The sequence below is a fragment of the Pristis pectinata genome, chromosome 33 (genome assembly GCF_009764475.1).
Source record: "Pristis pectinata isolate sPriPec2 chromosome 33, sPriPec2.1.pri, whole genome shotgun sequence".
NCBI classification, from domain to species: domain Eukaryota; kingdom Metazoa; phylum Chordata; class Chondrichthyes; order Rhinopristiformes; family Pristidae; genus Pristis; species Pristis pectinata.
The window spans coordinates 14,533,766-14,547,724 of record NC_067437.1 but is presented as its reverse complement, the minus strand read 5'-3'; the positions used below and the strand labels follow the sequence as shown (position 1 = coordinate 14,547,724).

Here is a 13,959-nt window from a genome sequence, read left to right as displayed (position 1 = left end):
TGCCTACATATTCACCATAAGCAACAAGACCAATGGGAACATTTATTGCTGTACATTTTTACACCAGATCAGTGCAGAAAAGTAACCAGTGACATTAAAGCACTACCAACTTTTTTTTAATATATAAAGAAAACAATGTGATTATTGCAGTTTGGGTTATGTTTCTTTTCAATAAAAAGGGGGTGCTGGTGGGAGTGGGAAAGGAACAGGTCTCCATTTGCTACTTTCTGCTTCTGTTCTCATTCATGTAGGGAAGAAATCATAGATGAGGGCAATCCTTTCAAATGAGATATTAGAAATTCCCAGTTTATTTTTTCCATGAATTCAACCTCTGCTTAACACATGCAACTTATGAGGAGAGGGTGAAGGTGTAGACAAAAAAAAACTTCATTCCTCATCTTCTCTCCTCCTCCCCCTACCAATGTAATAACATTGTATTAGTTACAAGGGTTTGAAACGATTACATGGACACCAGAAACTACTGTTTATATGGTTAGAGTCCTTCAGAAACCCAGTGTAATTCAATATCATTTACTTTTTTTTTTGGAGTAAGAAGGGTGAAAATCAGGGTTAGAATATTTAACTCAAAGAGCTGTCTGTTCACCAATTTTAAAATCTTACATTTTTCTTCTCTTGCCTTACCAGGACCCAATTTTCCCCCATAATAATTGTCCACCTGTTCTTCCTTCTAATCACTCTTTCCCCACCCCAATAGAGAGGGTTAATATAGTGCCTTTTACCTGTAGGTTTATGAACCTTTATACTTGAAGAAAGGAACCAGTCTGTTCAATTAACATTGGGCTCGATGCTAATTGAAAATGATTTACAATATAATGGAATCACCTGAATTTAATCTTCTGAAAGAGGCCAGGGAACATAGTGTCAGTGACCATTATTTACATGCATACTTATCTCCACCAAGATTTTCACCCATTGTTTTCAAATAGTATTTACCTTATGGGGAGAAAAATATCTAAACAGTTGCCATACTGGTAACCTCCCACTGCTTCCCAGAAACCACAGCACTTCCAAGTAACCACTGATATAAAAAGGAATTCACCATTCCTCCAGTTCATCTCCCAAGCTGCTGCTCACTTTATTTAATAGAATATATACTTTTAAATGTACAAGCCCCAGTAAGCTACTTGACCAGAAAGTGCAAAGTCCAGCCAGCTTTTGTTAATATTCATACTTGCCCTTTACAGGAGGAAGCACTGGATAACAAGAAGCCAATTTCACACCTTGATTCAAGGGCACATATACCAGCCCAACATGCATCTTTACTGAGTTAGCTAATGCAGCAGACTGGGTAACAAACTTTCACCAAAAGGTACTAAAGCGCAAACCTGCTAATGGCATTATAGGGAACTTGCTTTTAAATGCAAAATTTAGTGCAACAAATGTCTGTTGCTTTGGCTCTCATACCACACCAGAATATGTTAGCTTACACACTACCAATATTGGTTAGAACAAAGAGGTCCTGGACATTGGTTTAACTTGTTCCCTGAAGAAACTTTTGTTTGAAACAGGTCAACAAGTTTGCATCAAGTTTTCTGCTCTGCAATTTTAATTCATTTATTTTTAGCATTAATTGGTGTGCTAAAAGAAAGGAACCAAAACAAATTAAATGCCCCTGTTTACAAATTTGGGCCACTGCAGACAAGTAGCATGAGATTTTCTGTGCAAGAGCACTTTTCTCTTAAACTGTTTAATTTCCCCAAAAACAAAAAAAAATCAATTTGTAAGAAAAAGACTAAAAAATATAGCAGGCTACTCTGAAGGAAGTTTATCGATACACGGGTGGTGCACAGTGGTGGGGTGCAAGGGTTGTAATTAGGAGGTTTTTTTTTAAGAACATCCTGCCCCTCAAGGTTTGGCACCAAACTTAGTTGAAAGCTTTCCCACGAAGTTCATCACTTTAGGGTTGTTCTGATATTTTGAGATGTTGGCTGGGTTCTGGGCCACATCTTGGAATGCCGCCATTATCTCAGGATCCTGTGGAGAGAAGCAATTCATAATGCACAGTAAATGCCAGCACACATGCAGAAGGTTTAGGGATGCATTTAGTTTTAATTTGTCAACTTTAAGGTTCCCTGGGGTTGAATGAAGAATGTAATATTAAGTGTTTGTAATGGGCAAGGTCCCAGCTTTGTTCCCTTGCCTGTGGCAAGTTGACAGGTCTCAGGCAAAGTGGTAAAATAAAAACAGAAAATGCTAAAAAAAAACACCTCAACAGGTCAGGCTGCATCTGTGGGAAGAGAAACAGAGCTAATGTTCTAAGTCAAAGCCCCTTCACCAGAACCGTGGGTCTTTGACCTGAAGTATTACCTGTTTTTCTTCCCACAGATGCAGCCTGACTTGCTTAGTACTTCCAGCACTTCCTGATTTTATTTTAGATTTCCAGCAGGTTTTTTTTTCTTTCCAGGAAAAGGAGTTCTGGGGAGATCAGAAATGGACTCAAATTCCAATCATTCTCGGCTCTGAACACGGCACAATGGAACGGTTGCTGCACAGAGCGTCTTCAACATTGTTGAGCAACAGTTTAATTCTCATCTGTCCTCCAAACACACACACAAAAAAAAAAATCACATTTGACATCCTGTCCCATGTCAGTTGAGTATGGTCACGATGAGGCATCAATGAACTGTGTGTTGCACATGAGCACAAGCAACCATTCTGAGAACAGAAGGGCAAAAGTCAGTGGAACACTGACCCTCACTTCACAATCAAGTGCAGCTCCTTGGCTTAAAACAAAGCACAGGAGAAGATGCAGAGCATCCAAATGGGCTAAATTTCTTTATTCAGGTAGGGTTGAAGTGCGAGGGTTGAAAAGAGAGAACAAGTACCTTCATAATAAGGCAAGTAGAGAAAAACAAAACACATTTTGCTGCTGTATACACAATCAGAAGTAGATAGAGCTGGAGCAACACACAAAATGCTGGAGGAACTCAGTAGGTCTGGGTCTCAACCCGAAATGTCAACTGTTTATTTCCCCCCCATAGATGCTGCCTGATCTGCTGAGCTACTCCAGCATTGTGTTGCTCCAGATTCCAGCACCTGCAGAATCTCTTGTGTCTAGACAGAGCAGGACATTTATATCACACACACGGGGAAACAAAAACTTCAGTTTCATTTTCCTGGATCTGGGTACCACTGCCAAGGCCAGCATTTATTGGCCATTCCTAAATGGCCTCAATAAGATGGAGGTGAGCTGCTGCCCTCCACCCACTGCAGTCCTTCTGGTTAAGGTATTTTTGACTGCTGCTGGGGTGGGAGTTCTGGACTCAAACAAAGGAATGATGATGCATTCCCAACTCAGGACGGTGTAAGACCTGGAGGGAAACTGGAAAGGTATGGTGTCCCCCTGTACACGAAGCCTGTGGGCCACCTTTGCTGGTACAGATAATGGGTTTAGTTGTTATACCTTGCAGTAAGCCAGATCAACAATTTGAACCTCATTAGGAAATGCATTCTTGGATCTGAATGCTGCTAAATCATTATTCAAGGGCTTGAGGAAGACGATTCAAATCCAAACCCTCCATATCCCTTGCTTAATACGAGTTCCCTTCTTTAGCTGTGCAAACTGACTGTCCAAAGCAGTGCATGGCAAGCTCTTAATTAATACTGACAATCATTACCTGCATAGCTGCAAGCACCTCTGGATCACCAAGTAGTTCATTCAGACCAGGCATTCCTGCCATTCCAGGCATCCCCGCCATTCCAGGCATCCCTCCTGGAAAACCACCAGGACCACCTAAAAAGACACAGAGGAAAATAAAATTTGAGGTTGAAGCAGAATTTCAGGACAATGACTTCAATGGTCCTGCATGAATACTACGAAGTCTTTCAATGATTGATAGAAAATCTATAATAGAGAAACTACAAAGACTAATGGACAACCCAAGACTCTTGCACATGGAAGGACAGGGATTAATCAGATACTCAGCATGGTTTGGTTAGCAAGGGATTCTGTCTGACCAATTTTTCCAAGGAGGTAACAAAACATACGAGGGAAGTGCAATTAATGTAGTCTATGTGGATTTCAGAAAGGCCTGGACGAAGTCCCACATAGGAAACTGGTCAGAAGCTTAAGAGTCCACGAGATCTAGAGCATTAACAAATTAGATCCTAAACTGGTTATTGCAGGTAGAGGTTCTTTGTGATTAGAAACCTGTGACCAGTGTATACCACAGGGCTCAGTGCTGGGATCCCTAGTGTTTGTTACATATATCAATGGTTTGGATGTAAATATTGTTGGTATGATTAGTAGGGTCATGGATGACACAAAAATGGTTGTTGATGGGGAGAAAGGTAGTTATAGGCTACATACAGGATGATATCAGTGGGCAAAATGGGCAGAGGAAAAGCAAATCAGGATTAAATTCCATAAATACAAGATAATGCATGAAAGAGGGGACCAATAACAGTAGGACATAGACAATGAATGGTAGGACCCTAAAGAGTAATGAAGAACAAAGGAACCTGGCGTACAAGGCGGCATATGGATACTTATCTTAATTAATTGGAGTTTAAAAATACAGGGATGCTATGGTAGAACTTTTTAAAATGTTGGCCAGGCCACAGCTGGAGCATTCTGGAGACACAAGGGAGTGCTGATTCTGAAACCTGGAGCAACAAACAATCTGCTGGAGTAACTCAGTGAGTCAAGCAGCATCTGTGAGGGAGGGAGGGAGGGGAAGAAACTGTTGATATTTCAGGTCAAAAAACCAAAATGGTAACAATTCCCCTCACCACCACCAACCACCCCCCACCTCCCCCCAACCCACAGATGCTGCTTGACCCGCTAAGTTCCTCTGGTGGATTGTTTGTTGCACAGCTGGAGTACTGTGTGCAGTTCTGGTCACCATACAACAGAAAAGATGCAATTGCACTGTATAGGGTCCAGAAGTCATTCATCACAATGTTGCCTGGGATAGAGCGTTTCAGTTATGAGAGACTGGATAGGCTAGGTTTGTTTTTCCTTGGAGAAGAGGCCAAGGGGGAACCAAGGATGAACAAAATTATAAGGAGCACAGATAAAGAAGATAGGATGACATTTTACCAGGTAGAGGTCTCTAAACAAGAGGGCATAAGGTTTAGGGCAAGGGTAAAAAGTTTAGAGGGAATCTGAGGAAGAACTTATTCACTGAGAGAATGGTTGGAACCTGGAATGCAGTGCTCAAGTGGGTGGCAAAGGCAGGTACTCTCACAACATTTAAGTATCGAGACAAGCAAATAAAATGCCAAGGCACAGAAGGCTCTGGACAAATACTAGTCAATGGGATTAGTATAGATAGGTACTTGATGGTTGGCATGGTTATTGTGGCTCATTTCTCTTCTGTATTACTCCATAATGCCAACATCACTCAGGTTCAAAAGAGACTTATTAAACTCTCACAACTAAGATGCATTAGAATAGACAATAGATTTTAAATTCAAAGTGGAACAATATCTTCTAGAACTCAGCACATAATCAAATTTCACATCTTATTTGTCATGAATATCTTTAAACAAATTAGCTTGTACAATATCCAGGATTCAAATTCAAGTAGCTCAATTCAAATTCTTTCTAATACTGGCTAAATCTGCTCCAAATTCAGTTTATTCACAAACTTCAGGAATGGCTGACAATGCAAGAAATCAGAGCAAGAGGACATATCAGCATAGATGTCAGAGGCAAAAGCAGCACAATGGTCCTCAACCCAAGGGGTTGGGATGGAAGAAAGCGTTTGATAACATTAGGTGAGGACAGAGTAAGATGTGACTGCAGGCACTCCTTGTAGAATTCCATATTCCACTTTTCCGTATGATACAGAAAGAGGTCATTTCAGCCTGTCGAGTCTTATGCTGGTTTAGAGAAATCCTATGTCCCCCACTAATTGTTTACCCCTGTAACCTATTCTCCTTCTACCTACATTTCCATTAACTTGCACCCCCCACCCCCTTACATACGAAGGCCAATTTAACGGCCCATTAACCAACCAACCCGCACCTCTTTAGGGCATGGAAGAAAATCCAGAGCATCTGGGGGGTGGGGGAAGAACCCAGTCACAGGGAGAGCGTGCATACTCCACACAGATAGTGCCAGAGGGCAGGATTGAACCCATCTTGTTCTAACTGAGTTAGCAGTTCTGTTAGCTGCACCACTGCACTGTCCAATAGCAAGCTGATATTCAGTGTCCAGAACAACAATGAAAGAATCCATTCTTGCAAATAACTGGAATGCTATGGGTGCCTGTGAAACTACAGCCTCTGCAAGCAACAGCACCTTCAGGTGAAAGGAAAAAAAAAGCATAAAATTAACTTGAAAATGCCACATTACCAGTGTTTCCATTGCTAGCAGAGTAAAGAACCTAAATGTAACTCAGGGATGGTCCTATTTTATGGTCAGCTGCTAACAGCTTTGAACCAGGCAAGTCTGGTCTCTCACAGGCTTAAACTCCCACCCTTAAAGGGCAGCACCAATTTATAGGTTGGGTTACCACCTTAAATACATACGAATTAGCCTCAAGCCTGCTACACCATTTAACAGCTGATCTAACCATAACCTCAACTCCATATTCATGCCCACCAACAGTACCCTTTCACCTCTTTGCTCATTAAAAATCCATCTATCTCTGCTTTAAGAATAATTGAAGACATTGCTTCCACCACCCTTTGAGTTCCAAAGAGTCATGACCACTGCAAAAGTTTATCCGTCTTAGATGGGCAACTCATTTTTAAAACAGTGGCTCTTAATTCTATATCTTCCCACAGGAAGAAACAAAACACCTATTAAGAACACTCCATATCAAAAGTTGAGGCCCCATTACCAAACCCTGTGGCACATTACTTGTCACATCTTGTCCTCCAGAAAAAGACAACATTTAAGCCAACTGTTCCTTGTTAGCCAGCAAGTCTTCCATCCACATCAATGGTCAATCAATTCACCACTCATTCTTCTGAACTGCAGCAAGCACAAGCCTAGGATGTCCAATTTTCCCTCATAAAACAAGTTGCCCATCCCAGGTATTAGTCTAATAAATCTTCTCTGAACTGGCTCTGATGTAATAGCATCCTTTTTTTTGTAAGGAGACCAATACTATACACAGATGTAGTCTCACTAATGCCCCAACGTACAGCTTTCCTGCTTTTGTATTCAATTTTCCCTAGCAGTCAACGATAACACTGTTGGCTTTCCTAATTACTTGCTGTACCTGCATAGCAGCTTTCTGCTAATCATATACCAGGACATCCACACCCCTCTCCATCTCAGATCTGCATTCTCTCACCATTTAGATAACAAGCTGCTTTATTGTTCCTGACGATATGGACAATTTTGCATTTCCCCCACATGATGCTCCAGTTGTTAGTTCTTTAACCACTTTAGACTCTTTGTAGCCTCCTAATGTGTTCTTCACAACTTGCATTCCTACCTTTCTGTCATCAGCAAATTTACCAAGCATACCTTCAGAGTCAGTTACATCAGTTGGAAAAAAAAGATGAGGTTCCAGCACTGATCCCTGTGACACACCACTTGTTGCATTTTGGCAACCAGAAAATGACCCACTTATAACTACAGTTTTCTGACAGCCAGCCAATCTTCTATCCATATCAATACAAAACAAAATTAGATCTGAAAATATAATTGGCTGAAATCAAGAGTTTCTATCTAGCACACACTATACAAGGCATCAGGTCACCCAGAGACCACTGACAAAATACAAGTGTGAAATATTTCTCTGCCAGAACCGGCAACCCTAAATTTTGAAAAATTATTCTTCCCACAACCTCCACCTTAAGAATGCTCACAGTACATTTTTAAGAAAAGCACAAAAAGTAGAAACACAAACCTGGGAAACCACCAAACCCAGCAGCTCCTGCACGACGAGTCTCTTCCTCCTGAAACAGAAGTTAATGCAGCTTCAACAGAATAGTAAGTCTGATAACTAAGCATTCACTATAACAGAGTGACAATTGAACAAATAATAGGGAGTTTAACTGTACCACAGATCAACTGGTAACCTAGGCCTTCCATTCATAATTTTTTTGTTGAATAAACATGATCCAAGCATCCAAATCAGATTTTTAAATCTGAATCACCAAGTCAGAGTTTGCTTATCTCAAAGGGAATTTACAGAGTCCTGTAAATGTTACAGTATAAAAAGGCATGGGCATTCACAAATGTATCCCATTCTTTATTGCCATCTTAGCACTAAATTGTGATATCTCCACAATTCACATAGTTACTGACCAGCACAGTTATAAATCACCGAATGCCATAGACCTTGCTTTGGCTTAGCATTATCAGTCACACCAGTACAAAATAGATTCAGTCTTCCCAATTCCCCTTGATCTAACTGTATAACATTATAAATAGCAGTGAAATCAGAGCATTCTGAATCATATATTCATTCTTTCAATCTTTCCAAGTATGTCAAATTAACACTAAATGAGGTTACTATAGAACAATACAGCACAATATACCCTTTGGCCCACCACGTTGTGCCGACCTTCAAACCACACCTAAGACTATCTAACCCCTTCCTGCCACATATCCCTATCTTAAATTCCTCCATATGCTTATCTAACAATCTCTTGAACTTGACCAACGCATCAGCCTCCACCAAAACCCCAGGCAGCGCATTCCAAGCACCAACCACTCTGGATGAAAAACCTCCCTCTGACATCTCCCTTGAACTTCCCACCCATTACCTTAAAGCCATGCCCTCTTGTATTGAGCATTGGTACCCTGGGAAAGAGGCGCTGGCTGTCCACTATCTATTCCTCTTAATATTTTGTATAACTCTATCATGTCTCCCCTCATCCTCCTTCTCTCCAATGAGTACAGCCCTAGCTCCTTTAGTCTCTCCTCATAATCCATACTTTCCAATCCAGGCAGCATCCTGGTAAATCTCCTCTGCACCCTTTCCAATGCCTCCATCCTTCCTATAATGAGGCAACCAGAACTGGACACAGTACTCCAAGTGTGGTCTAACCAGAGTTTTGTAAAGCTGCATCATTACTTCGCGGCTCTTAAACTCGATCCCACGACTTATGAAAGCTAACATCCTATAAGCTTTCTTAACTACCCTATCCACCTGTGAGGCAACTTTCAGTGATCTGTGGATATGAACCCCCAGATCCCTCTGCTCCTTCACACTGCCCAGAATCCTGCCATTTACCTTGTACTCTGCCTTGGAGTTTGTCTTTCCAAAGTGTACCACCTCACACTTCTCTGGATTGAACTTCATCTGCCACTTGTCAGCCCAGCTCTGCATCCTATTAATATCCCTCTGTAAGCTTCGACAGCCCTCCACACTATCCACAACACCACCGATCTTTGTATCATCTACAAACTTGCTAACCCACCCTTCCACCCCCTCATCTAAGTCATTAATAAATATCACAAAAAGTAGAGGTCCCAGAACCGATCCCTGTGGGACACCACTAGTCACAGCCCTCCAATCCGAATACACTCCCTCCACCACAACCCTCTGCTTTCTACAGGCAAGCCAATTCTGAATCCATACAGCAAAGCCTCCCTGGATCCCTTGGCCTCTGACCTTCTGAAGCCTACCATGCGGAACCTTGTCAAACGCCTTGCTAAAATCCATGTAGACCACATCTACTGCACTACCCTCATCAATCTTCCTGGTCACCTCCTCAAAGAACCCATCAGGTTTGTGAGGCAAGATCTTCCCTTCACAAAGCTATGCTGGCTGTCCCTAATCAGTACATGATTCTCTAAATGCTCACAGATCCTATCTCTTAGAATCCTTTCTAACAGCTTACCCACCACAGACGTAAGGTTCACTGGTCTGTAATTCCCTGGACTATCCCTACTACCTTTTTGAATAAGGGGACAACATTCACCATCCTCCGGTACCATCCCCGTGGACAACGAGGACTCAAAGATCCTAGCCAATGGTTCAGAAATCTCCTCCCTAGCCTCACGAAGCAGCCTGGGGAATATTCTATCAGGCCCCAGGGACTTATCTGTCCTAATATTTTCTAACAGCTCCAACACATCCTCTCTTGATATCTACATACTCTAGAACATTAGCCCTACCAACACTGTCCTTAGCATCATCAAGACCCCTCTCCTTGGTGAATACTGAAGAGAAGTATTCATTGAGAACCTCACCCACTTCCACAGCTTCCAGGCACATCTTCCCACCTTTGTCTTTAACCGGAGCTACCTTTACTCTAGCCATCCTTCTGCTCTTCACGTATGAGAAAAGAGCCTTGGGATTCTCCTTAACCCTACTTGCCAAAGCCTTTTCATGTCCCCTTCTCGCTCTCCTCAGCCCCTTCTTAAGTTCCTTCCTTGCTAATCTATATTCCTCACGAGCCCTCTCTGATCCTTGCTGCTCACGCCTTATGTATGTTGCCGCCTTCTTCCTAACTAGTTGTTCCACCTCTCGTCACCCATGGTTCCTTCACCCTGCCATTCCTTCTGTGCCTCACCAGGACAAATTTATTCCTAACATCCTGTAAGAGATCCCTGAACATCGACCACACCTCCACAGTACATTTCCCTTCAAAAATGTCATCCCAATTTACACTCTCAAGTTCTTGCCTTATAGCCTCATAATTCTCCTTTCCCCAATTAAATATGTTCCCGTCCTCTGTTCCTACCCTGTCCATAACAATGCTAAAGGTTATGGAGCAGTGGTCGCTGTCCCCCAAATGCTCACCCATCGATAGATCTGTCACCTAACCCGGTTCATTACCTAAAACTAGATCTAGTCGGCCTGTCAACACACTGTGACAGGAATCAGTCCTGGACACACTTAAACTCCACCTTGTCTAAACCTTTGGCATTAAGCAGGTGCCAATCAATATTTGGGAAGCTGAAGTCTCCCATGATAATAACCCTGTTATTTTTGTACCTTTCCAAAATCTGCCTCCCAATCTGCTCCTCAGTATCCCTACTGCTACCAGGAGGCCTATAGAATACTCCCAGTAGAGTAACTTCTTGTTCCTAACTTCCACCCATACTGACTCCTTCTCCATTATCCACCCTTTCTGCAGCTGTAATATTGTCCCTGACCAGTATCGCCATCCCTTCTCCTCTTCTCTCCCTCCCCCCCATCCCTTTTAAAACACTGAAAACCAGGAATATTCAATATCCATTCCTGCCCTGATGTCAGCCATGTCTCTGTAATAGCCACAATATCGTAGTCCCATGTACTTAATCCAAGCTCTCAGTTCATCTCCCTTATTCCTGATGCTTCTTGCATTTAAGTAAATGCACTTTAGCCCATCCACACTACCTTTATAGCTTGTACTCTGCTTCTCCTTCCTCAAAGCCTCTTTACCTGTTAGATCTGGCTTTTCCCCATCCCCTTCTTCCTCTGACCTACTCCTCCAGTTTCCATCCCCCTCGCAAACTAGTTTAAACCCTCCTGAACCATCCTAGCAAACCTGGCTGCAAGGATATTGGCCCCCCTCACGTTCGGATGTAATCCATCCTCTCTGTACATGTCCCACCTTCCCCAGAAGAGATCCCAATGAACCGCAAATCTAAAACCTTCCCTCCTGCACCTTCTCAGCCACGCATTTATTTGCCATCTCCTCCTATTCCTACCTTCACTATCACGTGGCACTGGCAGCAATCCCGAGATTGCTACCCTTGAGGTCCTGTTCTTCAGCCTTCTGCCTAGCTCCCTAAACTCACTTTTCAAGACCTCATCCTTATTCCTACCTTTGTCGTTGGTACCAACATGAATCACTACTTCTGGCTGTTCTCCTTCCCGCTCAAGAATCCTGTGGACCCGATCAGTGACATCCCGGACCCTGGCACCTAGGAGGCAACATACCATCCGGGATTCACTGCCACAGAACTTCCTGTCTCCCTGACTATCGAGTCCCCTATCACTACTGCCTTCCTCTTCTCCTCCCTTCCCTTCTGAGCAGCAGGACCGGTCCCAGTGCCAGAGACCTGGCTACTGCTGCTTGATCCCTGCAAGTCATCCCCCTCAACAGCCTCCAAAGCAGAAAACCTGTTATTGAGGTGAACAGCCTCTGGGGTCCTCTGCACTATCTGCCTGTTAGTTTTCTTTCCTTTTCTCTCCCCTGACAGTCACCCTTCTATCTACTTCCTGGACCCCAGAAGTATCTGCTTTAAGGGGGGGGGGGGGGGGGGGGGGACTGTCTCCTGATGTACAGCATCTACATAACTCTCTCCCTCCCTGATGCTCAGTGTTTGAAGCTGCAACTCCAGCTCATCAATTTTGAGCCAAAGTTCCTCCAGCCTCAAGCACTTACTGCAGACGTGGTCATCGTGGACCACAGCTAGGTCCACAAGCTCCCACATCAAGCAGCTGCAGCACACCACCACGTCCTCCATCTGAACTAATTTTTTTTTTGATTACATTTGATTCACACCACAACTGGGTTTCCTGAAGCAAAACATGTAGGTCAACTGATAACCTGGAAGTCATTTAGTTCAATTAAGATACATTTCTAATAAGATCTCCACAATTGTTGCACAGATTTCCAGCACTGCTAACAGCAATAGTTTTACTAAAAACTACACCACATTACCTATCATTCAAAGTGCATGTCTATAAAAAGTTGTAGTTTTATTTTAAGATTCTGTTAATAGAAGTGTACAAGGTATAAACCAATTGGGACAAATAGCCCATTTATATGATATACTTTCACGTAAAGTCATGGATCTCAGCCACTAATATGATCCAGAGATTTTTAAGTGTACTCATGGGCATCCATTGATTTCATAATCTAAAACCCATTGACATTCACGAAGAATAATATGTAAGTAGATACTCGACATCATTCCATCTAGAATTCACACCTTTACAAGAGGGAGGGAAGGAAAACAAGATAATGCCTTGCCACTCACCTTGCGCGCTCTCTCATGTTCCTCTTTTGCTTTTCTTGCACGTTCCATTCGCTCCTTGATGGCTTTTTCTTCAGATTTCCTTTCGTATTTTCTTCTGTGCTCCATTATTTTTTGAGCCTAAAACACATTTTGCAACATTCAATACAAATCTTACATGTGCATAGATGCATTCACTGGAGATCTGTAATAGCACAGAGAATTTCAATTTTAAACTGACAGAGACTAAAGAACCTAGAGCATGATACTCACCGAGACTGAACCTCAACTTGCATTAGTATTTTCAATGGCTTATAAATCCAGAACAAACAACCATGAGAGGCAGGCACTATAATATGCATGTGGAATACCTATTCTCCTTCAATAGGTGGTACTTGGTGGGGGGGGGGGGGGGGGGGGGGGGAGTGAAATAGATAAATAGCACTACATCACATTCCTCAACATCAATAAAACCCTTCAATTCTACACTCCAACACAAATTCTCTTTGTCAGTAGCATGCTGTGCAAGTTCTACTCTTGGGCTCTATCAACATTCAGGGGCTCCAAGTTATGAACAACCTGGCTTACAGAAATCCTACTTTACACAAATTCTCCCATACATTTTTAAAGCATTTTTCAAGCTAGTAATAATAAAATATTTCATGATATTCATTAATGACTGGATACAGTATATATTGCATTAATTTAATTATGGGTAGTGTTAAGGTGATTATAAATGAAAGAATTTTTGCAATATGATATGGTTAGGTATGGAAAATAGACATTTCTGGAGAAATCAGCTAATTGACAGGTCTCAGGAACAGAACCCTTATGTAACTCAGGGACTGCCTGCATTTTTTAAACAACAAAGAAGTGGGCCGTCTGGCCCATCAAGCTTCTGCTGTCTATCAGCACTCACCCATCAGTAACATTACCCCACTCATTTCTCTGCAATCCCATGCTGTCATAGGACAAATGTGCAAACCACACACAAACAGCAGCCCACCCAAGGCCAAGATTGAACCTGGGTCACTGGAGCCGAGGCAGCAGCTGTCCCACCCATTGCAAAATTGATTGCACTGCTGCAGTTGTTAGTTTCAGATCTTGCAATGAATGCAACAAAGAATTTCAGG

General features: G+C 42.5%; 1 protein-coding gene across 1 annotated transcript in view; it reads right to left on the bottom strand.

The window, feature by feature from the left end:
* Positions 1 to 28: 28 nt before the first annotated feature.
* st13 (ST13 Hsp70 interacting protein) overlaps positions 29 to 13,959 on the bottom strand; it is a 34,957-nt gene continuing 21,026 nt past the window's right edge. The window contains exons 9-12 of the mRNA XM_052042823.1: positions 12,851 to 12,967; positions 7,833 to 7,881; positions 3,639 to 3,754; positions 29 to 1,995 (exon numbers count right to left, since the gene is read on the bottom strand). Of these exons, the coding sequence (XP_051898783.1) occupies positions 1,867 to 1,995; positions 3,639 to 3,754; positions 7,833 to 7,881; positions 12,851 to 12,967 (411 nt within the window). The 3' untranslated portion in view covers positions 29 to 1,866. The remainder of the gene's footprint in view (positions 1,996 to 3,638; positions 3,755 to 7,832; positions 7,882 to 12,850; positions 12,968 to 13,959) is intronic.